This window comes from Anopheles cruzii, chromosome 2 (assembly GCF_943734635.1).
Source record: "Anopheles cruzii chromosome 2, idAnoCruzAS_RS32_06, whole genome shotgun sequence".
Lineage (NCBI taxonomy): Eukaryota > Metazoa > Arthropoda > Insecta > Diptera > Culicidae > Anopheles > Anopheles cruzii.
In genome coordinates, this window is record NC_069144.1 from 16,647,917 (window position 1) to 16,675,902 (window position 27,986).

At 51.5% G+C, this 27,986-nt stretch overlaps 1 protein-coding gene across 1 annotated transcript; it reads left to right on the forward strand.

Annotated features, from left to right (window-relative positions):
* LOC128278551 (A-kinase anchor protein 9) lies at positions 1 to 27,936 on the forward strand. The gene is made up of 13 exons (XM_053017279.1): positions 1 to 72; positions 4,510 to 7,395; positions 7,475 to 7,618; positions 7,763 to 8,083; positions 12,280 to 12,405; positions 12,487 to 13,659; positions 14,722 to 14,889; positions 15,773 to 15,829; positions 17,056 to 17,250; positions 17,327 to 17,872; positions 22,527 to 23,192; positions 23,342 to 23,377; positions 24,022 to 27,936. Exons 1-13 carry the CDS (start codon positions 1 to 3, stop codon positions 27,406 to 27,408), a joined length of 9,777 nt encoding a protein of 3,258 aa, XP_052873239.1. The 3' UTR covers positions 27,409 to 27,936.
* The last annotated feature ends 50 nt before the right edge of the window (positions 27,937 to 27,986 follow it).

Consider the following 27,986-nt stretch of genomic DNA (forward strand, 5'->3'; position numbering starts at 1 on the left):
ATGAATCGGTTAAAGTTGAATCCCCTGAAGCTTCCCCCTAACGGAAGACGCACGGCGGCGTCCGATGAGAAGGTAAATTTCGGCCGAAGAGCCCCGCGTATGTAGCATTTTGGCCCCACCGGTGGGCTCTCGTTTTGGTTTCAAACCCTGCATCGTGCCTGTATGAAGCAATCGCAAGCCATTCGCAATGGGGCCGACCGACCGGGTTGTGTGGCAAAGTAGAGCACGGTTCTATTTTTGGGACCGTTTCGGAATAGTGCGTACGAAACGGAACAGTCACTACCCCGCGGCCGATCGGTGTGGCCACCGTTTGGCGACGAATTTTGCGGACAATCTGTTCGTGCCTACCTTCGGTTGTCTGGGCAACGGAAAGTCGATGCTATGGCGATGCTGCGAATGTGTTCCGTTGCCGACTAATAGAAAGTGGTTCCGGTTCGGCGGATATCGGAAAAATGGGCAGCATCCGTTTACTTTTGCATTTCTTTACATGTACGTTGGGGGATAAGCGACTCTTTAATTACCGTCACCTGCGGATGATGCGAAAAAGGAAGAAAAAAGATAGATAAAGGATTAGATAGAAAGCTATTGGTCAGCTACTTTCAGGGTATCATTAACCTGATTTTTATTCTGCATTCCCTTCGGCAACACACATCGTATACACGCCAGTCTGTCCAGTCTGGTAAGCGGCCAACGGTCGTGGATGGTACGCAGCATTTAAAATTTATCGATCATCACACTCTGACTGACACGGATCGGAAGAATGCCACAAGAAATGCCGACAATCGTGTGTGGAGCTATCAAAAAACCTATCAACCCGAAGGAAACTGTCGGGAATGTCCCACCATTCGATGCTTTGAAATGTTCTCTATCGACATATCCGGTGTGAGACACGAGCGACGGACAGGAAACACAAGAAACGACGGTTCCCTTCATCACCAGCAACATGCAGCAGCGACGAAAGAATGCCCGTTCGCATTACACTTATTATGTTCGAGTGTCAAACGCGCTGTGAAAAACTCCCGATCTCCCGACGTTTCTCACTCCTGGTTCGGCTTTTCCCTGAGTTTCCCTCGATTGAAACGTTCCTCGATCGTCTACAGATGTGACCGCGAATGGGAGCAAACACATTGGAAACAAACATACTTCGAATGCTTTGTACTCGAAACATCACTTGGGGCTACCCGCAATCGGAGTTTTTACATTTCCTCATCAAGCGGTGAACCTGTTTAACAAGTAAATAAACAACGGTGCATTAGTCCGCTTCCGATCTGGAGAGAAAAGAAACCTGAACAGGCGCTAAGTTTTACGCGCCAGATGAGGATAGCACAGCATGGGAATACATCATTTGTAGTCCCTCCTTAGCATGGATATTCTATACGAAATCGGCTTGGACCGGGAATAGGCGATGCGGTCGAAAACTGCCCATCGCATGCGGGGCACAGCCAGCCTCGACAGTCGGGTGTGACGATCGTTGCACACCGCTTCGTGGGACGCGCGACCATCTCCATTAGAAAATCATTTGTTACCCACCGTGAGGATCGTTGGGTGACTGTTTGGTGTGTGATTTATGAAACCGATCCAGTCCATCGGTTGGCTGGCTGGCTGACTGACGACGCTGTCGGTTCTGTCTGGTTCAGTTTTAATTTTTGTCAAAAAGCACGCCAATCGACACCGCCCCTGTTCGGGTTTGTGGGGGGGGAAAGCGTAACGAGCATATCATGCTCCGAGCGTATGCAGTTCTAATGGGCCACAAAATAGTGCCGCCAGCTGGAAATGTGATACAACCGCGAGACGGGCGTCATCATCTGCTGCGGTGCGGTGTCTGGTGTGTATAAATAGGCGCAACCCTGCGACGACAACGTTCCGCGCGGTTTTCCGGGCCACTGGCTGGAGGTGGACTGCCGGGAGGAAGAATGCAAGTGTCCCTTGAGAAGGACACACCACCTCGTCGTTACCGTTGGTAAGATAAAGTATGGCCACAGTCGCTCTGGTGGACGCTTGATCGATTCGAAGAATTCCTAATGGAAGATTAATAGCTTCGCCCGGCGGCGGCATATTTTCTTGTTTGTGGCTTCGGTTGGGCAAGCGTTGGGCGTCTGTTTTGGGGGGGAAATTAAAGATCTACACTTCCGACGCTGATCGCTACCTCTCAAGTTGATCGTATTTATGAAGTGGCGATAAAAATAAATGGCTCCCGCGTGTGCGTCTTGCGGTGACGGGGGAGATCATTTTCATTCATCAAACGAAGCGTGGCGCACAGTTGCACTACACTTGTGGACCGTAAAGGTAGGCACAGTCGGAAGCTGGGACACCATCAGGATTTTGGTTGGTACTCGCAAAAAACTGTTTTAAATTTCATGCTTTTCGTGGTTTCCATTCACTTTCCCCATATGGTTTCTTTTAAGTAACTGATTTTACTACCGCCTCTAGCTTATCGCACCGCGATATCTGCTTCACTCTGTTGAATAGCGAACGTTGATTAAACAGCCTGTGGCTCGTAACTACCCGGCTTCTCGACTCGGCTCGTGACTCGTGTCCTAAGTGGCACATGGCTTGAGGCAGATCGACAATAAGAAACAAAGAAATAACAAAAAAAAACCTCAAACAAACAACCGACGTGTCTTCAATTCGGCGCAACACGGCGCGTTCGGTGGCCGATGGCAATCGCGCTCCATCAAGAAACCCGACCGCGCGATACACACGCGCCGAGATTCCCGATTCCGATTCTCCGTCCGTCTGCTCAGTTTGGCGGCGAATTTCGTGAAGAAAGCAGCCCCGAGTGGTCTTCGCACGTGTGCACGTTCCGCCGGGTGAGTCACACCCCGGGTCGCCCCGGATTTCGGTCGATTAATTGCTTCCGCGTGATCGGTGGCTTTCGGTGGGTGTTGACAAATTGTGTCCTCAAGTGCCGGATGGAGCTGATTCCGTTCTTCAAAGGGGCTCAAAACAACCATGCAACTGTGTTGTGTGCTGGGTGGTGCCCCGACCAGGGACAAGTAACAGTTCCCTTATGCAACAGATACGAAGTAGCGCACCCAGGGAACCGACGAATAAACGTTAACCATTCCGTCGCTTGCATTCGCCGATTGCGGTGCGCGGTGCAGCGTGTCGGTTCAAAGCCCCTAACGTAGGCTCTCTCGGGTGTACCTGTACGATTTGAGATACGGCGAGTTCTAAATTTAACTAAGGCTCTCGGGGGCAGAGTGTGTTTAAAGTTAGTGTTTGTTTGCGAAAAACAAAACACGAAAATACGCGCCTTGAAAGTGTAACAGCCGCCGGAAAACGGTCCTGCACGTAGAGGCTCGACCCACGATGCTCTCTCTCTCTCTCTCTGTGTGGTGGAATGCGCGCTTTTTTCAGTTGTGGCGCTTCGGACCGGTAGTGGAAACACGTGTAGGGCAATGTGTTCTTGAAGTTTGTTTTTGCTTCGGTTTAAAGTTTTCGTGTTCCGTCGCGGAGATCCGATTACACCCAACAGCGAGTTGGATTGCTAACATGGCCAACATAAGGCTTTCCGATGTTACACGTGTTTGTGGTGAAGTTTCTTCAGTTTGTTAAGGGCAGCCCGTTTTTTGCTTAAATTGTGCGAATCGTTGTAAAGACAGTCTATCTCTACTAATGAGCCAATTATCATCGATTAGGCCGCCGAATTGGTATCGTATTCTGCCCTTCGTTTTCATCCTGGTACCCTTCAGGTCTCTGCACCGGGAAGGCAGTGAATGGAGAGCACTAAGTTTGAAAGGGATTTGTCTTTGTTTCACGATCGTGCGGGCGAGCGAGCGGTCCATCGATTTAACAAACCCTGGACCCGGGGCCGAGGATGAAAAATCGCCACCGCTTGTCCGCGGGAAGTTCGTTTAGTGGCCCAATCGAAACGAGGCCACAGTGGAGGAATCCAACAGTTGAGGCACGCGAATCGCAAAAGTTAACAAAGTAAAGGTTAAACGCGTTGTAAGGATAATGGCCTTCGGGAGGAAAACGGGTGCCTTGTCCGGATTGCATGATATTAACCCGCCGGTTGATGACAGGTGTGGTGTGTGTTTTGGGTTTTATGGGGATTTTTGAATGGTAAATGTGGCTTTTCGATTTGTGGACGGAACGCAGCAGAGAGAGTTGCTCTTGTGACCCAAATTTAGGGGCCTTAAATAAGTTGCAAGTTATGACCCGATTGTTTCTTTCGCTGGTTGCTGAATTGGTGTCCTCTTTTAATGATACATCATTGGGATGATCGTTTTTTTCTATAATTAATCCATCGACCAACGAAACACGCCATATTGACCACCTTTTTCAGATTTTTGTGCCAAATACACATTACTTGAAATAAGATAAAATTAAAAGAATGAAAGCAAAGTTTTAATGTATGTTAAACTGCTAGCTGGGTGAAGTGCAACGGGTGTTCCAAATTTACGAACCACGCTACGGTTGACCTTTCGCTACTGCAGGCGTGTTTAGGTGCATTCTTAGCAAATTCCTAACTCATTCTTTCTGTTCGTTTCACTGACCCCACAGAAGGACCTTCCGGTTGGCGCAGGTGGCACACGGTCCCAAGCAAACAGCGGTTCCAACAGTAGCGACAGCCGCAGTCCGGCCGTGGTTCGGTCCAGTAAATCTCTGTCCAGCCGCACGGAATCGTCAGTGCGGTTCCGGCTCCAGGAGGACGAAATCCTCGGTGGCAGTGGAGAGGAGCTGAGCAGTGTGAGTAGTGGCAGTGCGACACCGGGCGATCCCACCGACAGTCTGAGCGCGAACGACAATCATCATGACGACAGTTTAGAGATTATGGAAGAAATCGTGGTGCCGGCCGACGATGACGACGACGAAGGCGGCGGAAGCAGTAGCGTGCGGAGCGCCATCCATGGCGAGCCGGAAATCGGTGACAGTAGCGTATCGGAAGGCGTAGAAGTAGCGCCATTAAATCGATTGCAGGCCCAGGCCGTCGGTGGTCTAGCGAACGAACGGAAGCGGCAGTTGTTTGATATCGGCGGAGACGAAGATTTACTTCCGAGGCGTGGTTCGTCGTCGACGACGCCCGGTGACGGGTTGTTCGATATCGACCGTTTGCAGCTGTCGGGGGGCGAAATTGCGGCACACTTTCAGCCGGCATCGGGCGGCAGTGATCATCGAAGTGATGGTGGTGATCGGGATGAGGATGTTGGAGTTGATGATGACGATGAATACTCCATCGATCAGGTGCTGAACGATATTGAATCAGTCGGCTCGGAAGGATCGGTGAAAGTGAGCCAAAGTGGAGGTAGAGCGCAGTCCAGTGTGGCGGCGCCAGTGGAGCTCGGCAAAGGATCCTCGCATACGGTGAAAGAACTTTCGCCGCTGCAAGAGGACGACGTGCTGATAAACGACTTGAAGTTAAACTTGAACACGTTCCGGCAGCGCTCGGTGTCGCGCGCCAATCGCAAGGCTGACGGTCCCATGATGGCCGACAGTGGAGCTCACGATAGTCAGGAGGACACTAGTTTGAACACGACGAATGACATTTCGGATCTCGCTAGGGACACGGAAAGTGAACGTGTGGGCAGTGTGGAGTTCGAGGTGGACAGTGGCTCCGGTGGCGGCGCCGTGAAGGTGAAGCTTACGGCAGAGGGACGTAGCCGCAGTGTGGAGGAAATCGGGACACGGCCGGTGATGGGTACGAGTGGTACCGGCCGGGGTTTCGCCAGCCTTGGCCCGATAAAGCTCCGTTCGAAACCAGGCTCACCACTCGATGAACCCAGCTCGTCGTCGTCCGGCGCGAGTGTCGTGTCGGACGATTTACGGGAAAAGATTCTGTCCACGAGCAAATCGTTCGACGAAGTCAAGGCCCTGGCTGGCGAGACGTTTGTGGAGGATAAAGTGGAGGGAAGTGAGAAGCGAAGCGCTGGGGAAGGTCACACGAAACAGATGGAGCGGGTGACGGTCGAGTCGAAGGAAGCGCTCGAGGATATTTCGGAAGAATCGGAACACACCGTCGAGCGGGAATTGGGCAGCACGGACGACGAACGGCGCGGGTTGATGGCGGTTCCGTTGACCGCCGTCCTGGAGAGAGGCAAAGAGATGCGCACGATTCTGGAGGAGAAACTGCTCGGCAGCACAATCGACATCGACGAGGACAATAAGGAGAACATTCCCGAGAGTGGCGGCGGTGGCGGGTTCGAGTTCGAGAGCGTCGTGAGTGTGAAGATGTTTCAGACGATGGAGAACGAAATCCGGAAGTTGCAGGAACTGGTGACCACGAAGGACGTGCTGTTGGAGGCGTACACGCGGAGGGAGTCGTGCAAGGACGGCAGTCGAACGGATTCGTTGCTGCGTGAGCAGCAGTGCCGTTCGAACAACAGCGAGTCGGTTAGCCTGACCACGACCAACTCGACCGAGTACCGGCCGGTGCCTGGGGAGCTGGAAGCGGCCAGCGTGCTGGAGCAGGATCTGCATGGGAAGATCCTGGAGCGCAATCAGTGGATCCAGCTGCTGGCGGATAAGCTGCGGGAGTCGCTCACGGAACGCAATCAGCTGCAGGCGGACGGCGAACGGTTGACGACGGAGGTGGTCCAACTGAAGAAGCAACTGTCGGACGCGGTGGAGAGCGTGAAACTGAAAACACAGTGGGCCGGCGTGCGCCCTGACCACGAGAGCACCAGTGGCCAGCGGATATCGGAGATCTCGATCGATTTGGTGAGCGAAACCGAAGACGGCGGAATGTCCGACCTTCCCGAGGCTTACAACGACGATCGGCCGCCGTCGGAGCGAGCTTTCGAGATGAACCTACACCCGTGCGACATCCCGGATCTCAACCCGATGCACATTCCACTGAAGATCTCCAAGCAGCTCGATCAGTTCCGGCGCTACCTGTCGCCGGAGGAGGTACGGCTGTTCAATATGGTGCAAACGAAGCTGGACGAATTTCTGCGCCAAGAGCTAGAGAAGGCCCGGGAAGCGGATGAAAGCGAGCACCGGGTGCTGCGGGAACAGGTGCAGCTGGAGCGGGCAGAGCGGGAACAGGAAACGAATCGGTTGCGGCAAATGCTGGGCAGCGTTAAGGCGGGATCGATCGCGATCGACGAGCTGCGGAAGGAGCTGGAGGCGCGCCACACGCAGGAAATGGCCGACCTGCGGACGTACTTCGAAAAGAAGGTGGTGGAGCTGGAGAAACACTACTCGGAGGAGGTGTTTTCGCAGCAGAGCCGCCGATTGTCGAACGACGATACGGCGTCGGAAATTTCCGGTGCCGAAGAGTTCCCGGAAGAAAACGGTGGCTACCAATCGAAGCACACGAGTCCGCGGCGCAAACACAAGGACGATATCTTCCTCAGTCCCACGCACCGGAAGATAACGCCGACGACGATCGATGCGGCCGATGCAGGCAGTGAAGAGGTCCTGGTCGTGGAAATAGTGGAAGAACCTGAGGTAAGCTCCCATCCCCGCGGGATATCAGCAGCAGGGGTCTGAGACATTAATCTGTGTTACGTTCCGCCTTGCCCCGTAGCATCGCCATCTTTCGATTGATGAGTTGCGCGAGTTTTATCAGCACAAAATCAAGGAGATCAAGCGGCAGCACGAGCGATTGTTTGCGAACCTGCACGAGAGGCTGCGAGCGTACGAGACGGTGGAACAGGAGAAGCAATTAGTGGTACGTTTCTTTTTTTCCCATCCACCTAACGCACGGTGCCTTGGAACAGGCCATTTGCATGCACCGGAATGCTCATTAAACGTTCGTGTGGAAGTTTGTAAGTAACCCGTGGCCGCGTGGTTCTTTTTTCTTACCACTTTGTAGTCTAATCAAACGGAACCCACCTTCACCGCCATCACTCCCCATACACGCCCGGAGCACTGCTCACCATTGCTAACCAAGCCTCCCGCGGAACCATCGCCACCAATGGCCGCCACGATCGGTGGCGCAGAGCTAACCGCTAACTCATCCGCTACTAACACCACCATCGTGGAGCAACGGTCCACGCTAACACCCGCCGCCGACGCACTCGGTGGATCAGAGGCGGATCTGCAGGAAATCATTCTCGGGTACGAGCGGCGCCTTCAGGAACAGGTGGCCCTGGCCCGACAGGATGTTCTCAAGGAGCTAGAAGTTCAAATTCAGGTAAGTTTGTGCGTTTCCGGTTACAGATTGCATGCAACAGATCCTTAGGTTGTGTGCAACTAACAATAGTGCAGCGCCCTCTGGCGGAAACTCATGGGAAGCGACATTTTGAATGAACGGAACGGTTAACCTTAAACTGATAACGGAATGATTCATCAGACCGTGCGAACCGGCCGCTATCAGTCATCCTGGGTTGTGGCTCGTTCGGGCCAAACGGTAACAATCGGCAGGTCATATCGTTGCGGAACCTTGTTGGTGATAAGAAAGGATTAACTTGCAAATCGGGCGCGGTAACTGGTTTGGTGTTGGCTGAGCGTGAAATCCTGTTGAATCGTTGACGACGTTACACGTTCATAGCCTTTCGAGTGTTTTTCGATTTTAACCATTGAATTGGGGTGTATGGTCATTCCAACATAGTCACCTCTCGGTCTGATTTTGTGTCTTCCCTATTCATACTTGCTCATAAATGGCCCCTTTGGGTGGCACTCAGCTTTGGCTGTGTGTGTTGCGATTGAGCCGTTCGTGACCACTCAAGTAACGCACGCAGTCGCACGGGTAGGGGATCGCTAGTCGCTAGGGGTTCGTATTTTTAGACCGCATCCGAGTGAAGAGGCCCACTCTGAATGCGGTGGAACCCAACCGTCAGTTGGGTTTTGAATTTTAATCAAAGCGGTCAGAGTGCGTACGCTGCGTGTGGTTTAAGTCTGCCTGTGCCTCGCGCTCCGCACGTTTAGTGAATGTTCAATGAACCCTCGACCACGTGCGCTTATCTTAGCGATCACTGTTTAATAATATTGTGGCCACCCTTTAGAGTGTGACGATTAGACGCTGAAAACTAAGTGAACAGTGAATGGACAGTTACGGGTGTTAACGGTTGGTACAGAAAACCGAATGAAGCTTTGTGGGTGTTCAGTCTCTTATCAAACCACTACCTTCGTCGCGCCCGGAGACTAGCTGTCTCCTCTGGGTCCTTCGCGCGGGATATTCAAAAATCAGAAAGTCATCGTCAGCCGTGCCCCGTGCAGTCGTGGTGGATTTCGCGTGTCCGGCCGGCCACATTGAGCGCACGCATTTGGGAAGGGTCGGCCGGCGATATTAATAGAATTTGTGGTCTGTTTGCAAATAAAGCGTGTGCCGCACGAAGACGAAACGCGTGCAGTTGGTGACGGAACAGTAAAGGCAAGTAAAAGCCGGGAGGGCTTGGGAGTTATCGGTCACGCTTGAATATCGCTCTTAAGCCACACTAGGCTGTTGGGTCGTCATGTGGCCACCATTCCAGCGAGACTATCGGTGTTGTGGATGCTGGCGTACACAGTTGACGAAGGCGACCGTGACATCATATGATTCTCGGGTGTTTTAGCGATACCAAGCGAAATATATGATGGAACCCGGTCAAGAATGGTGGAGAATGTTTCTCTGTTAAACGTTTCTAACTCGCGTCGGCCTTGTTTCCGTTCCTTCTGGGTTTTTGGAGTCCTGCCAACCAAGTTAATCGTTGGTTGGGCAAAATCATTAAAAAGAGCGCGGTAAGAGTTTCACTTTAACCCTGATCGGATTTCAAGACCAACGGCTTCAAGGCAGCGAAATCACGCCGGGGTCCCTGGGGTATTGTATCGTTAAAGATCTCCAGGAAACCCCGGAGGATAAACAACTCCCTCTTGTCTGGCCGGTGACGAACAAAAATGCTGACATCTCGGCTTTCGTGCTGTTCAATCGGGAATGGAACGGTTTATGGGGAGGATGTCCCGTAATTGAAGCTACACTTCCGTCGTTCTATTTTCCCGTCCGGACCGGATGGTTTGGCCCAAATCTGTCACCACCAAATATGGTGCGATGTACCTAGCGAAGTGAAATTAGTATTAATGAGGGTAGGACAAAGTGACAACAAGTCGGTGCGTAATGAAACACCTCCAGAATGCGGAGGACTTTCGAACCTTTTGCGTCACGGAAATAACGGGCTTCCGGTGGGCGGTCGGCCGGAAGTCTCGCCCCGGGTGGAAATAGAAGCGTTGTACTGGGGGAAAGAACGATATAAAAATAGCGCTACAATTACTTTCATCGCATCGAGAAGAAAGTCATTAAGCCGATCAATCAGCATCGATTTTGAATCTCCGTCAAAATTCACAACGACGTAGCACTACTTGCGAGCGATTTTTGCCGGGCATCCACTTGAACGGCTTTCCATTAACGGGCCCAAATTGGCGAAGCGAGCATCAAGTATTTCATTTTGATGTTAAACTCAAATGAGGCGCTACAAGCTTCAATTTTGATTCATCATCGAGTCTCAGACGCAGGAATGCCGTCAGCACATTCGGTAACCTTCGCTACCACCGAAACGCAGTTTCTGGTTTTGTGTTTCGATTGTTTTGAATTATTTATTTTCTCTCTGCATTTGTTTACATTAATATGGATCTCTGTGGATCATTCGTCACCTTCCAGCGGATGTGGATTGTGGTTTATTTTCCGTGTGATATGCCGTGAAGCTGTGCGAGTGCTACGCTACGAATCGCGACGTCAGCACGCCACGCCACCAGAGTGGGCAACATAATTTGCCACAGCAACGGCGCGACAGAAGAGGGATCATAAAGAACGAACCGTCTGAGGCGGGGATTAATGCGACACGGATGAAAAGTGCGGTACATCGTCAAATGCCTGCGCAGGCTGAGCATCACGTGCGGTCGCGAGTTGTTCTTCGCTTTTTAGCCCTTCCGACAGCCCATGTCACGACGGCATTAGCCTGTTGGAGCGGAGCACACTCGAACAGCATCAAATGCGTTTTCCGGACGTTCGGTAGCAGCCCTCCCTCCGTTCCGATGGGTTCTGATCTTTTGCGGAGCACAACGGACCCGGGACGCTCGTATGCTGCTAATGTTGGGACGATGCTGCTGATGATGCTTGCCGCCGGCCCGCTGCAAGCTAAATTTAGCGGGAAGCATGCCTTTCGGTACTCGGTTGTGTTCATTCTTCGAAATACGGCCCCATCACTCGCACGCTGCACGCACTCTCGGGGATGCAGTTTCACTCCCGAGCGTTCGCCACATCTACATTCCCCAGCACCGTCCAGCGAACTGGCTTTTCCATTTTATCCCGTCCAACATGCGGGCAACATGTGATACAGATCAATGGACGTTTTCGAGGAAATGCAGCCCGACGAACGGGAACCTTTTCGGAGGGATAGTTAATTTGGTTTAATTTGGAAATGGATTTTCGGAGACGTAGGCAGCCGCACCACCGCAGCTGTTGGCTGTTCCCTTTTGGTCGGATTTCAGGCGCGGACAGCCTGGGGGATTTTGTTTTGATTGAAATTGCCGTCCCATACCAAGGTCCGGAACTGTTTGTGTGCGTGTGTGTACGGTTTTTATTGTGTTGAGTGTGTCTACTCCGCAACTCTAATCCGCTTGAACGCACGAAACTGAATTGGAACTTAGAAATTGGAATCGGGAAAACGAAATATAAGAATTCTTTCCTTTAAAAATTGTGAAATTATCAAATGGGTTCAACTAAGACGCGTTAAAGGGCCAATCCCGCAAACCACTGCCTTAGATCCGATCCCAACGACTTTAGTGCACCCTTGGTTATGCTGATGTTTATGCGACTGTTTACATCGTTCGGTGATGGTAATGGTTCTTGTTTCAAAACATCGGCTCATCGAGCGCCACATACAACGACCACCTCCGCGGTTAACGAACGTCGCCATCGTATTGTGAATCAAGCGCAATGCCCTACGCTATGGCCACGGCTCTGCTGCCCGTCCTGCTGCGCTGTGTATGGGGCAAGGGCATGCAACCCCTTTCGGTTATGCTTCGTACTCAATTGTATCGTATTTGTTTTGATCACTATCGTGCGTCCCAGACTCCGACATCGCCACGGACGCCACGTGGTCGGCCGGACAGTTGTTGGGGAATTACTTCTGATGCGCTGGCTAATGTTTACATAATCTTCTGCGCCATAGAAGAGGGTTAACGATGTTATGTTCGCGTTTAGCTTGTGTCGACCATCACCATTGAAAAGACCCATGCCTTTCATTGTAATTCTTAGCATCTCGCATCACTTACATAGAAAGTTCCAGTTTTATCACTAGTATCTAATATCAGATGAAGAAGCACCCTTCAAGCAACGTTGCAAGCAACGAAAATAACAAACCGTTGAGTCAAATGATCATTCAAACATTTTTTGGCTCCCGTTCACACTTGCAGGCTCTGCTGTCAGACACTTCGTTCGAAGACAGCCACTGGCCACCGGAGCTGGTCTTGCTGCGGGAAAAGTTTACGGCCAAAAGTCAGCTAGAAGTCGCTCAACTGCAACTCAAACATGAGGAAGAGGTGTGTAGCTGCTCTGACTTGAAAGCGGTAGAATCGCAACCCTAGAAGTAATGTATCGTCCATTATCCTTCCCTTCGCCAGATGGCCCGCATGAAGAACGATTTCGAGAAGCAGCTGCAGCGGAAGCTGAAGCGTCACACCACCTTCGACTCGACGCGCGGTCTGGACAAAATCATCAACGAGCGCGATAACCTGCGCGAGCTCTCGTCGACGCTGCGCAACGTGCTGGGCAGTTTGGCCAAGTGTTTTTCCATTTGCGAAGAAGATCTTAACGCGACCGTGCTCGAGGAGCTGCAGCGCTATCGACAGAACGTTTCTCTCGCAGCCAACGCAACCGCCGATGAAAGTCAACTGCTGCTCGACGATTCGACCACCGCAACTGAGCTCAACCTTACGGACGTTTCGGTTTTATCGTCCTGCAAAGTGCTAAAGTTTGCCCCCGATGTTTCGGGCATCATATCGATCATCGATGATCCTTCGCTGGTGGAGTACGTGACGACGAAGCAGCGCGACGGTGACGAGTCGGAAAATGTATCGCTCAATCTGGAGGAATGTCTGGAACGGCTGAAAGCGGAAGCGCTGAGCCTGCTGTCACTGTCGGAGCGGTTGAAGAAAAGCGCCCCGGAAGACGTCGAGCCGCCGGATGTGATCAGTGAGAAGGGCGATAGCTGCGAGGAGGAAGATGGCCTAAAGCGAGGCAATGCACAGCAACCGGTGAAGCTGGAAAGTACCCGGTCACTGGATGCCAATATCGGGCGTCAAGTGGTGGCGCAAGAAACGCTGGAACCGGCACCCGTCAACGGAAGCCTCAGTTTGCCGATCGATCTGGCCGGTTTGCAAGTAAGCGGAGAGCTTAATCTGCAACTGCACGAACTCAAGAATCGGTTGCTGAAATCCGAGGACGAGAGAAAGGTACTAGAGCACGAACTGGCCGAAGCGCGCAGCAAGCAGTGCAGCTTGGTGAGCGAGCTGTCGGAAACGAAGCAACACCTCCTGGAGCTCAACAGCCAGCGGGTTGAGTTTAGCGAGGGTTACGGCACCAACGCCCTGCTGCCGACGGCCAAGCGCGTGAACAACACGTTCGTTGAGCTGCAGGAGCGGGCCAAGGCGATGCTCAGCAGTACCGCCGATCAAACGGCCGAGCAAACGATCGAGGGTCACTCGGTGCTGCTGCAGATGGTGGAAGACTTTTGTCGCGAAGGAGAACGTTACATGGAGGATGGCAAGCGCGACCGGATGGACCTTCAACTGCAGGTAGGATTAGTATTACATGAAGAGAAAACAACAGCTCGGTTGAAGCGAAAACTGTCGAACGTCAGTAGCTAAAATGTAATGAAAAAAGATTACATTTTACCGGTCTGTTGTAATGGCTCGTGACCCAGAAATGTCACCAACGGTTCACAAGCGGCCAGGCAACCGTATCGTTGCCCCATATAGAGTTCCGAGTTTTTCGAGTTCGCTTTGAACCGCGGGCGACTATTTTATAATCATTTACTGGAGTGTAATGGAAGAGTGTCAAACGGTGTTTGCGATGAAAATGTAACGACACCGTGTCACGGTTCGGTGCGCCGGTCGACACCGGATTATAACAGTGCCCCCCGGAGCTAAGTCCGGGCGAGTGGAATCCGCACCAAACCTAAAGTTGTTTGGCATCTTCAGTGTTACGTGTTTACGTTTTTCGCCCGGAAGTGAGTATAAAATCTCGACCGACCGGCGCTAATGATGGTAACCGAGCAATGACAGCGTGTTTTTCCGTGCCCCCTCGCCAAACGTTCGTTCGCGCTCTCTAATTTATTCCTTTTGGCCTACAAAAAGTATCCTTCTCGCACCGGCCGGCGGAGTCTTGTGGATTTAGTCTTTCTTCCGCTCGCCAGTTCCTGGTTCGCGGGTAACTCTAAGATGGGCGTCACTTTTATGCCAGCAGACTGTTTTGCGTGCTTTTCCCGAAACAAGCTTATCACCGTGATGATGTGTTTTTCTTTGTTCGCTTCCGTTTTTACCGACCATCCTTATTCAGCATCCTTACTGCGAATGTGGCCAACCATTTTCTCTACCATTCAATCTCATCCTTTTCTTCTCCGTGCCCGCTGTATTGTGCTTTACCGTCCTGTTTGTGTGCGAATTCCTGCTGGCTTGGTGTTGTGGTGTGGCTTACATGCGACAAAAACTACAAAACAAAAATATATTCCGATGGAAAATCGATCGAACGCACCGCAATCGTCGCCGGGATCTGGTCGACCTGTTTGACGTCGACGCTACTCCGCTCGCTCGCTCTATCTCTGGCGGACTCCAACCAACTATCGTCGCCGGTCGCAGATTGAGGCTGCCGATAAACAGCTTAAAGCTACCAGACAGTTCCTCGAAGATCAGGCAGCCGAACGTGAGCAGGAACGTGACGAGTTCGTGAAGGAAATCGACCGCCTAAGGAGTGTAATGCGCGAAAAGGAGAAGGACAAGGTGAACTTTGAGCGAGCTACCAAAGAGGTAAGTCTGTGCTTCGGTTGGCCGTGGGCGTCCTTTTAGGGAGGACGGGTGTGTCGGTAGTCGGTGCTCATGCTTCGTCCGGAAAGCTTTCATCGTATTGTGTGATATCAGTCCGTGCCCTGCTGCGTCTGCTTAGCCCGGAATGGAACAACAAATTGGTTTCACATGTAGAGATATACAATATGCTTTCACAATTGACAATCAATAAAAACGTGACCGATGCAGACGACGGATTCACCGCAAGGGACGCGCCACGGCTCCAGAGCTACGCACTTTCTTATGACCACCGGCACCGCCAGTTTCCTTAGGAACAGGGCCCACTTTTGCTGTTTCACTTGTAGTGGGCTATATTACTAACGTGTTGAACACACTCTGTACATTTTGTATTTCTCTCTTTCTCTCTTTCTTTCACACTTTCTTTCACGCTTGCTTACACCTCACTCACGTATCGACTCACAATTCACGCGTTCGGTGCACCTCTGCGAATGGCGACCTTCCATCTTTACGGTGTATGGTAACATTTTGCGTATGTTTCGCGATTCGCAATAAAATTCTAAACTTGCGTTTAACGTTGGGGCCACTAATGGAATTGTCCTGTACCACACAATCTGGACGAACGTGGAAAACCATTAAATGGGCCTAACATGCGTAAAACAATGTAATATTCGCATATCCTTTATATTTAAATTTTCATTTTTCAATTCTTGGGAAAATTCTTTTCCGCGGTATTGATTTTTGGGACTCTTTCCTATGTTGGTTTGTATTATTATGTATTTCTTTTGTTTCTTTACACTTTTTATTTCTCTCGTATTGTGTCCCCGGGTGTTGTGTTGCTATTGTTGTGGACGACGGGGTACACACGGGCACTATTTCACTAAACTAGGATGGATGTATGAGCAGCTGTAGATTTGCCAAAGAAAACGAAGCCATAGCTGCAAAAGTAAGTGTACTGTTTAAAACTAGTTTCATAAGTATGGGTCAAACAGAAATAGTGTAGAGTGTTTAGCGTATTTTGTTAGTTAATATGCTTTTCGTTGAGAAACCAAAGCACACTTTTAATTACGATCGATACTGGTTGATAAAATATTAAATGTAAGAACGCTTCAATAAGTATTAGTATACTCGGTATTGGACACATTCTCAATGGTACAGACACTGTTCTAGAGTATTCTAGAAAATTGTAAATACGCTGGCTTTTGTGGCGGATTTCGTTGAATTAATTTTGATTTAATTGCTAGATAGACTATTGACTCTGAATTGTATGCTCACTGAAATCTGACACTCACTGAACCGGTAGAGCAGCGGCGCTGTTGGAATATCGGAAATGGAAACTAAATGAGCAGCCACGGGCAGAAGAAGAACGGAAATTGCCTTCCACCATTGCTGCTGACGATTGGTGATTGGGATGAAATGATAATTGGGTTGAAGCTTAGAGTCCTACTTTTACTGTTTACTCCTCAACAAGTCGATCAACACGGGTTGAAGGAATTCGTTTGTTCGGTTTCACTATTAATTTCTGTTGCCGTTATAATTTTTGTTTTTTGGCGTATGATTTACACCGTACAAGATTTCGATAAGGTCTAGAAAAGGATCGCTGAAACAATAAGCTCGCTCGTCTTTCGTATCGCAACAGTAGCAATGGACGGAATGAAACTATTAACAACTCAAATTCACCAGAACCTATTAGAGCAGTACACTTCGCCTTGGCTGCCGTTGTGTCGGTCCGTCGATTGGACTAAATCTACTGCCATCTTCATCTACTCATGCCGCTCATTCATCTGTCATTTCGCATTCATTTTCCACTTTTCCATTTCCAGTAGCGTGGCCACGACCTTAAGATGTACGACCCCGAACTGATAGGTTATAGCTCGTGTAGCAAAAGCGGAAAAAGAACTTGAACACGTTGTTGTTGTGCCATTGAGAATGTGGTGGGAAGAAGTAGAGCTCACGATTGTTGTACAAACACACCAGTAGAGTGCCACTTTATGCTGCCGACGGTAGCTTTTAAATCGCGCACAATGCGGTCGGCTTTGCATACTCGAAAAAAGGACAGGGAATGACGACCCGAGAAGTTGCGGTACAAAATGCACTAACCTATTATAATCACGTCGCGCGTGTACGCCCTCGGGGGGTGTGGTATCGATGCGATTGTTGTTGCCCCAACAGCTGGAATCGGTGGAGCTGCAGGTAAAGGAGCTGACCGCACTGATCGCCGAGCGGGACGAGCGGGTGCGAAACATGGAGGGAGACCTGAAGGATTCCATCGACAAGGGATTCACGCTGCGGGAAATTATCGCCGAGCTCGAGACACAGATTGAGAGTAAGGCAATTAATGAGCACGTGCTGGAGATGAAAGTGAAGGTGGGTATCTGCGTTCTGCGTGTGGTCCGTGAAACTCATCCAGCCTCAACGACCGCTTTTTGCCCGACTCCTACAGGAACTCGAAAAGTACATCGATGTGCAGAATCAACAGAACGAATCGTTGCACCAGGAGATGGAGAGCATCAAGGCGGACGTCGCTGTCCGGGGGTACGACGAGAAGATCGCCAAATTGGAGGACGAACTGCGCCAGCGGCAACCGTCGGCCGAGCACAGCATCGTCCTGGAGGCGCTCACCGTGCAGCTGCGTGACATTGAGGAAACGTTGGAGCGTAAGACGAAAAATCTCGAAACATTAAACTCCACGTCGGGGGCATCGCTCGGTTGCAGCAGCCCGTCGGAGGATATATCGGTCAACCAGGACAGTCCGTTGCATCGCAAGAGGAGGGCGACGGCGGCAGGCACGGCGGCAGCAGCGGAAAGCGATGGTGGTGGCACCGACGACGGAACGGCTGGCGATAAACCTGCGGTAACGCCGCTACCGGTCGATGAAGTGCAACGAATTTTCGATAAGCTCCATCGCCACTCGCGGATCGAAGATGTGGCCATCAAAAGGATCAACGATCTCGAGATGCAGATTACCAACATTAGAGCGGGCTACGCGGTAAGTGGACTAAGAGTTTTGTTTTTGTTTCTTTCCTTGTTTTGCTGATGGCGGAAACCCAACAAACGCTTCCATCAACATTTTATGATGATAAATATTGGCACAGGATGACGGATTGTTTGTGTACCTTCTCTTCATGATGGCGTCTGGGAGTCTGTAAATTGATAAACATGGATCAGTTGCTGCTGATGATGTTCCCGCTGCGCGCCAGATCAGTGGACTGTATTTTAAACACTCCACACACTCGCACAGCGAAGCCCTGTGGCTGCGGTCTTCGAACCGGACCATTTATGAGCACGATGAGGGATGAAATGCTTCTCACGCCACTTTCGAATTGAACCGTTCCCTGTATTGTTGCCATGTTCAGGCTGCTGCGTGGTGCCACTCCTGATGAGGTTAGGATTTTTGGCACGTTTCGTCCACGCCGTTGGTCCACGGATCCGTGGATAAGCTGGACCTTGAATTTCGTTATTTTTAGACCCCGCCGTTTAGTGCTCCTCGGCGATGCCATCTCACTTTGTTGGGGGCCCTAGATGATAGCTGACCGGACCAAGTTCTACGACCCGGCGTGTGGTCGAGCACACTTTGTGCGATGTCTGTGCCACGCTCATGCGAGGGATGTTGCGGGAAGTATAAACAGCATAATTCACGCTCTGAAGCCCGGCTTGTCCGGGGCTGTCAATGGCAGTCGTGAGTGACATCGTTATGAAACATGGCAACAACTCGTGATCTTCCGAAAGTTCACCATCGAGGGGTCATCGTGCTGGTGTGACATTGGGGAGTTTCTTTTGGTGATGGTCCACTTCATTGTCGTGACATCGTTTTTAACCGATCCTTCAAATCCGATCACGCGATCCGTCTGGGGCACTTCAAAGTACATTTTCACTTCATCGCCAGAAGTGTGCGTCTCTTGGGTGGATGTCGCACGCACTCAACGCGCGCCGCCGCTCAACGGATCGTTGTCCGGAATAACTTAACCTCAATTCTCCACACTTGATCCATTTCTATTCATAAACCACCCGGTCCGGCGGGCGGTGTCTGTTCTTATGTGGCGGTGTGGTTGGAGAACCGCGGTGCATGGACGGCGATGATGATGTTTCGAGTGCGTATGATGCTCTCGTCTTTATGAGATGCTCGGGGAAAGTGAGAACGCGCGATCGCGGACCTCGTAGGACCACGGAATTGAACGGAAGCAATTACTACAGTCCATATCGCTCTCTTTTCTACTATATGTGTCCTCTCACTTGCGCTCTCTTTGTTAGTCAATAAACGGTTGCGTTGCGCAGTCGCTGAGCGGTTCTCCTGGCCACCGTTTTTGCCGGTCTCGCGAGGGTTCCGATGCACTCCGGAGCGCCAGATCTACTCAGTTCGCTTTTAGTGCCCACAAACCGGGGAACGTCTCGTGTGCCGGTCGTACAATCGTCCACCGAGTGTTTTTTCTCTACTAGTGTACGATCTATCAAAAGTGCTGTTAAAAGACGAAATGTAAAACCGTCGGAGCCGGAGCCGAATCTCGATCGCATGTGACGTAGGCGGATGCGTTATGTTATCGATATTTCGGGAGATCGTGAGCGATACTCCACTAGATGGTCCTCTGCGTGCTTTTGGACCGCCCGAGAGTAGTGGACTTAATTAATCTTGGTTTTTGCAGTGTGACGATAGATACCGGGGCACGCGCGCTCCTCCTAGCGGCGCACGTCAATGATGGGCGATTATTTCCGACCATCCGACGTCATGTGTGTGTGTGTGTGATGCTGAGCTTGATGGTGGTTTCGAATCTGGCCAATGTGATGACGCGTGTGCTCGTTCCGGGCGGATCGGGTTTGGTTGGTTTGTGGCCAACTCCCCTCGGGCCAGCATTAGTACCGCGTTGGCCACCCTTCTGTTACCAAATCCCAAATAAATGGTTTTTCCCCCATTTTTCGTTCCCCGAAGCGCACTTCGTTTATGAGCCGCTTCCGTGAGATGTAATGAAAACAGGGGTTTTGAGACGGGTCTCAGCGAGGGGCCCATTTGTTGATCTCGTCCGTAGGATCGCCGTCAGACATCCTGGGTTTTCTTCCACGGGTAGGGCGGCGTTGTTGCTCAAGCGCACCTATGCCTTCGGTTCGCTTTTCGTCGAGCATTTTAAAGTGACTGGTGGGTGCAATGCGTATTTATGCGACTTACACCATTTCCATAATATTGTTGTAGGATTTTCACTCCAGGCATATCGGGGAGCGTCTGGAGTTGACCGGGCAAAACAGACTGGCTAGGACACCCGGTTAGTTCCGGTTCGGTTGGTCACCGGGTAGCGGAGCTGTCAATGGAACGCACGGCAGTTACACAGGAGACTTTTGCGTGAATGTGAAATGCAAATCACGTGTCCCGTGCCACGGCCTCAAGTGTTGCCTTCTCTCGTTGCCCCAAACCAGTGTCGGCATTCCGAACACCGTTCGCTCACTTTTACCGAGTGATGCTGGGACGGCAGGATTGCGGGACAAATCCCCAAAGGCCCCCTTCCGTATGCTGTCAAAACGATACGTACGAAAGGCGATGAAAGAAAATTCATTTGATGGTCCGCCGGACCCGGACCGACGATCCCCGCGTCGTCGTACGGAAGGTGGGAAAAATAACAAGAAATATTAAGTGGAAATAATCTTTCGTCAGAAATCGAGCAATGAGAAATCCGGTTGCTCGTTGTTCGTGGAAGATACAAACGGATGAATGATACACATTAGAAAAGTGGCCAGTAGCAGAGTGCAGAAGAAACGAGCGAAAGTCGTAACGAAAACAGTGGGACACCCAATTCCGGCGAGAGCATAACACGCGCGGACGGCACCATACGGACATCACCGGAGTGGGGCCACCTAAGGACGTCTCTCAATGCTGTTGCGTGGTATCGGTGGCAGTGATCGGGAGGAAACATAAATACATAAGTATTTATACAGCTTAGCGGCGAGGCGAGGCAATTGTTGTTTGCCCTAAAAATAGACCAACGCGGGGAGTGTCTTGTGTTTCGGTGTCTCCTGGAAGCCCGCGGGTATTCGATGTTTTCCGCCGGTAGCAGCAGCAGCAGCAGCAGCAGCAGCGGCACGAGCCCCGTCGAAGGCAGCAGTAGACGGAGCAACGGTAGCAGCATCAGTGGAGATAGTGGCGTGGAGACGACCGTGGCCGGTGACGACGGTTTTCGGAAGGTCGTCCCGTCGGTGGAACCTTTCGGCGTAAGTATTCGGCATTCGGTCATCCGCCGCGATGGAGGCGCCGCATCAATGACGATTTCAATGGGCCCGTAGGACGTTCCCGTGGGTTTATCATCTCAGAGCCGATGTAAATGATAACGGTGACGCCCCAAAAATGTTTCCCTTCCGGCGAGCAATCCAATTAGCGGATCACAAAAGAGAGGCCGGCCACCGGGTATGGGTGGACTGATGAACGCGGTGACACCTATTTCGTTGATTAAAATCACATGCCTGTCGGCACTTGATTGCTGCGGCTTTGCCGGAAGTCGAAGAACGTAGATGATCGTGTCCCACGAGTCCACCGTGGTCTTGCTCTTTGCGGCACCAACCAGTGATTAAGATACGCTCGGCGTTGATTAGATGCTTTTGCGGTGAACTTTGAAGCTATGAGGTAACAATTCTTTCATGTCGCTCCCTCGGTGCCGCGTGATGGTACGAGGGTGCCTAATGAATTGCTCGAATGGATTCCCGCGACTGGTAATCCTTGTAATTGTTTGTTGCTGCCACAATTAATGTCCCGTGTCCTTTATGTTCGCTGTGTAAAACAGGATTGTTTCGGTGCGTTAATGCCCATGTAAGATGTAAGCTGAAGTCAATCAAAGTCAATGTCAAGTGGTTTCGTGGCGTAATCCTACTTCAAAGTACGTACGAACAGAGCCGCTCAGAACATCTATCGATCCAGATTCGACAAATGCAATTGAGTGTGGAAGGAACATTCCCAGAACACGTGTCTCTTATTGGTAAAGGCATTTCCTCAAGATGAAGGTACAAGCTCATCCTACTCGTAGCACCAGGAGTTAGTTATGACTGCCACTTGTGGTTTATCCGGTAAACGATACGAGGGTACGGTTCTCGTTACTTGCAAATCTAACCATGTCTAGGGCAATGCGGTACAGCAACATTGTAGAACGCTGCGGTTTCTCGTGTCGAGTTCGGCATCGAACTTCGAATGAACGGAATCGTCATCTATCGTTTGCATGCGATGCTGCTGCAGTTTGTCGCTCGAACCATCGTGCCCTGGTTGCAGTCGTGCCTGTTTGGAATGTTAATCAAAAGTATGTTCGGCGGAGTTTTTTATGCTGAACCGAGCATCGTTGTGGGACGGTCAGAACTTTGTTTATATTCTTGGCTGGATCTCAAGGGAACCCGGAATATTTCGGGGTAAAAATAACCAACCCTCCTCTGAACATCAGACGTTAAACTATCTTCCCCATTGGAGTTTTTATGCGATCAAGATTTATTTCGTTTTTCGGAAGTCGATTCGTTGCGATGTCTTCACGGTTGCGATTGGGAGCGTTGAGGGGAGTCTAAACCTCGTACCACAAGCATTTAATGTTTACACACGGGCTGTGACCCACTTTCTTTGTGCTGCCAACAGAATTCGGTGTTGAACGATATTTCATTCTTCGGCCTCTGTTCTGCTTCTCCCACAGGAACTGCAGCACGAACGCGATGTACTGCAAGAGAAGATGTCCGAGCAGTCGCTGAAGATTTCCTCACTGCAAACCAAGTTGGACGAGCAACGGCTACGGGCAGAAGAGCTACATCGTCAGGGTACCTCGCAGCTCACGGTGAAAGTTCACGATCTGCAGAACGAACTGCACAACCTAAAGGAGACGCTCCAGTCGCGCGACAAACAGATCGTGAATCTAAAGCAGTTTCTCGACAACAGCCAGCAGGCGATCGCCAGACAGGAGAAGGAACTGGCGATGAGTCAGGACCACGGTGACCGGGGCGAGCAAGAGAAGCGGCTCGAGGCGGAGTTGCGCGCGCGAGAGGAAGAGGTACGCGTGCTGAAGGATCGCATCAAGAACGAAATGATTAGCAAGGCCGCCCTGCCGGACCTGATGGAAACGATGCTGGCCGACAAGAACGAGGAAATCGATCAGCTGAAGGAGCGTTTGGGTCAACTTCAGTGCGTACCTCGGGGCCCGGCCGCCCACCACGAGCCGACAATCGGGACGAAGGACGACGACGGGGGCCGAACGCTGAGCGATGTTGTTTCAATAACGGATTACGACGAATCCGATATGGTGATGCGGCGGATCCCGGAACAGAGTACAATAGGAGGCATCTTGGCAGCGCACAGTATTCCAATGGTAAGTGGCCGCCTAACGATTGTGTCGAAAAAAGTCCAAACGATTGTGTGAGCAAAGTTTATCTGTGTGTGTGTGCGTGCCCCACTAACACTGTCCCGTTTTGTTCGTGTTCATCCCATTTGGTCCTTCACCCGGATATCGATGCGCAGATGTTCCTGACCGACTTCTTTACGTTCACAATAAAGGTTATGTTTCGGGTGGAGCAGGGATTTTATGCGAAGCGCTTCCACAAACTTTCCGTTTATTATTTTTATCTCTGGTATCTCTGGCCATCCCACGCATTGGTCGCTTTCGGTGGAATTTGCTGTAGCTTGTTTTGTGCACTCACTACTCGGTAGCTGGCGGATAGAGCCCCATCTGATTGCCAAGCGACCATCGTAGGTTGGGAAGTATTTGGCTACAACAACTGCTCGAATAAATCCCGATTCATCGAACCAATGCAGTTCGACCGTTTATTAGTTTCTACTGTTGATTCATTCGTTGGTGTTCGTTAAGGATCCTTTGCTTGTAATGTACTGATCAACTATTAACTCTGTAGTCTTGCCGTTTTCAATCACTCCTGTTTGTTGTGACTCCTTATAAATCATGCCATTGAGTTTTAAAACTTCACGTTTTGTAGTCGTTTTCTTTACGATCGTGGCGTTCCGTTGGGAAGGGCTTTTGTATGTAGTTAAACTAAACCAACCAAATCATAGCGCTACCGACACGTGGCTACTTATTTGTAAGCCGGCAATGTTTCATTTCCTCGCTTGAACTTTGTTTATTTTAACTTTGTTTTGTTTTTCTTTTCGTTTCATTTACCTGTTGCGCCCCCCGTTTGGCTGCGCAGGACTCCGGTGCCTCGATGCATCCGAATCATTCCAAACAGTCATCCATCCCGCTGCTGGCCGAAGGTGGTGTTTTTCTCAGCGGTGGACCCGATTCGACGATGATGAACTCGATTCCGCTGCGCTCGAACTTCTTCCACGACGTGTGCTCGGCTGTACCACGGCTTCCGGACCAAACGCGAAGCAGTGCACCGACGCCCGAGTGCATCCCGCGCCAGATAAACTTTTCGCTCGTCGAAGCCGAATCGCCCCAACTCGCCGCCCAGCGTCAGTCGGCCCCGGCAGCACCGTCGTTGATGTTTTTCGGTGCTGTTGGTGGAGCCGGAGTCGCCCCACGACCCCTGCTCCGCGTACAGCGTGCCGTTGTCGAGGAAATCTTCGACGATGATGACGCCGACGTCAATCAGCGAGGTTCGAAAGAAACGGACGTTGGTTCACTGACCGAGGAAGAGAAGGTGCGCCTGGAGGGCGAAGTAGAGTCGTTAAAATTAAGCCTAGATAGGATTGTGCACGAAAAGAACGAAGTAACGGAGCGCTTGAAGGCTGAGCTGCAGGAGAAGATTGAACAGATAGCCGACCTGCAGGTGGAGCTGGCGGCCCGGAACAAACTCTACGACGATCTGATGCAGGAGAAGCGAGAGCTTCGGGACGAAGTGGAGAAGGTAAAACTGGAGCTGCAGCAACTCGACCAGCAGACCCGCGACATGCAGCAAAAGGATGCCGATCTGAGGGTAGCCCTTGATCAGTTGCACCACAAAGAGAGTGAACTCAGCGAAGCTAGGGCCGCACACGAGAAAGTTCGGATGGAGATGGAAAGTGTAACGAAAGAGTCGTCCGTGCTGCGGGCGGAACAGCAGCGCCAGAAGCTGGAAATAGACACGCTGCGCCAACAGATCGAATCGCTCAACAAAACCATCGGCCACAAGGACGAGCTGATGGCGAAACTGGAGAAAGATCTGCTAAACTATAGCAAAAACGAGGAGAAGTATCTCGAGCAGTTGCGCTCGTTCGACGCCAAGGAGACGGAGTTGAAGATCGTGCAAGGCAACTACAAGGATCGGCTGCACGAAATCGAGATCTTGAACGAGGACAATCGCTTCCTGACGGAGGACATCAATCGGTTGAAGAATGAGATAGCACGCAGCAGCAGCTCCCTGACATCGAACACGTCGTACGTGCAGGCGCTGAAACAGAGTTGCGTCAAGCTGGAGGAGGAGCTGCAGGACACGAAGGTGCTGCTGACGGAGAAGATGCTCGCCCTCGAGCGGGTTAAGATCGATCTGAGCGGTTGCCAGCGGGAGGTGGAAGATTTGCGGACGATGCTGAAGGAAAAGGACATGGTCATCCGGCAGATCGGTGACGATGGGAACAGTCTGCACGAAACGCTTTCAACCATCCAGGAGAAGATGCAGGAGAAGAACGTGGCACTGAGTGGAGCGCTGCGCGAGGAGAAGGGTCGTAGTGTGCAGTTGCAGGCGGAAGTCGATCGATTGCGAGCTCAGCTGCAGCGCAGCGACAACTCGTCCAGCCCGAAACCTTTCTCGGTGGAGGAAATTGCGGAGCAGTTGGAGAAAGAGCTAAACTACTCGGCTCAGCTCGATTCCAGCATCCTGAAGGCGATCGAGAGTGACGACGTAAACTCGGACGATGGCCGCGAGGAGCGCGCCGGAGGACGGAAGACCGCTTTCCGAAAGCCGTCCGAACTGGACGAATTACGGCAGAAGCTGAAACAGGAATTGGACCGTGGCAAAAAGATGCAGGAGCTTTTGGAGACAGAGAAAGCAAACACGAGCATCATCCAACAGCAGGATGCGGACATCATTGAAGCAATGCGCATCCGGCTGGAGGCGGCACTAGCGAACGAGGGCACCCTGCAGCGTTTGCTGGAAGAGGAGAGAACGAAAAATGAGCGTCTGTCGCGGATGGTGGGTGGGTTGCAGCGGACAAAGTCGTTCGATAACTATCTGCTGATGAAGGGCAAATCGCCGCAAGAGTCTCCGCAGCGGCGCCTGAATCGTAGCAACGAATTCGAGGCGGAAATGGTGGCGCGGTACGAAGCGGAACTAAAGTTCCTTACGGCGCAAAACACCCGCGAACGCGAACGGACGGCCGATCTGCAGCGGGTGTTGGAGCGTGAACGGGAGCGGTTCGAAAAGGAGATTACCGATCGTACCGAGCACGGTGAGCAGGTGAAGCGGGAGTTGAACCGCGTAGCGAAGGAAAAGGAATCGCTCGAACTGGAGCTCGACCACGAGCAAGAAAAGCTCGAGCTGGCACACAAAGAGATCGACAGTCTGGAAAAGCGAATCGGCGCCTTGCAGGAAGCAGAAGCGCTTCGATCCGCACGCCGCGATCGTACCTCCGGCCAGAACTCACTCGAGTACCAGGAGCTGAAGCTTCGCCTGGAGGGTGTAGAGTTCGAGCGGAACCAACTCCGCGACACGGTGGTTAGCCTCCGTACGGAGGTAGATCGAAGGCGCACGCGGGAAGCCCAGCTGACGGAGGCTCTTTCGCGTGAAAACTCACTGAACGCTCAAAACCCAAGCAACTCGGTCGTCCCGGAAGAGTTTATTAACAAGCTGAAAGATCTCAACCGCATGCTGGAAGCGAATGCGCGTGAAAACCACCAGCAAGCGGAATCGCTCCGGTTCATGATGGAAGAACGGCGGGCACTGCAGATGCGCATTCAGGAGCTGGAGCGCTACAACGGACACACCCACGGGCATCACTATCAGCGAGAGGACCTGGAGGAGCGGGCGAACCATCTCTTCGGCAAGTACCTCCGCTCGGAAAGCCACCGGAAAGCACTGGTACACCAGAAACGCTACCTGCAGATCGTCCTGACGACGTACGAGGAAAACGAAGCCCGGGCACTGGCCTTACTGAACGCACAGCTGCCTCCCGGTCAGCTGGAGGTGCTTGCGTTAGCTAGTGGGCCCCGTTCGCTCGACTCTTCGGCGTCCCCCCGTCGCAAATCGTTCCGCTCGATTGTGACGGTCGTGGTAGCGATCGAACGGATGAAGTATCTCGTTCGCAAATGGCACGGAGGAAGGCGGGTCTGCGCGAAGGCCATCTTTTCGCAACCGTTCAGTCCGCGCCGGTCACAATCGGCCAGAACAAACGTGTGGGCTCGTTCAGCTAACTCCCACTTTGCCGAGTACTCGGCAGAGGGCGCTGATCGTGGTGCCGGACGTACGGAACGTACCGAACCGCTGGCCCAGCTGTTCGGTGCTGCTGGCGGTCCCGGTGGAGTTCCCGGTGGTGGCGGTGCCTTCGTGAGAACGCTTTCCGTGCCGGTAGGCTCTTCGCCGACTTCGCTACGCATGAACGTGGAGGTTATGGAAACGCTTCGAGAGCATCAGCCTGGCGCACAGTACGGCAATCGATAGTTGTGTTTCGTGTCGGGAAGAGACCACCGATGCACAGGAAGCCATCTAATCTTATTCTTCAACATATCCTCACCACCCAGCTAGTGATGGTTCTACTGCCACACTTTCACCGTCACACTTGCTTCCTGTTTTCGGTCTCGTTTTTTGATTTATCAGTCGAGCGAAAGGCAGACTTATGAGTAATTGGCTCAACCAAGTATTAATTTTCAACACCTTACTAGGTAGTGGAGAAGCAGAGGATAGGTTTATCGAGTAGAATCTGTCTGGCTGCCTACTCAGCTCGTAGACGAAGGAACTCCCTGAATTGGAGGTTAGTTGTTACTTAAAATGTGTAAACATTGTAAAGTGAATCGATTCGATAGCTATGTTTTCGATGCGGATGTCGGATACCTCTTTCTTTCTCTCCCTTTTTTTTGAACGAGCATTCATTTCGTCTTTGAACAAAAAAAAATAAGAAAACAATAGATGGGATGGACTTTCGTCGAAATCCTTTCCAGCAGCTCGAACCAACGCAGTCCGTCGTGCCTTACAAACGCGCGCCGTGCGTCGTCTTGTGCGGTTGCTCACGAGCACAATTG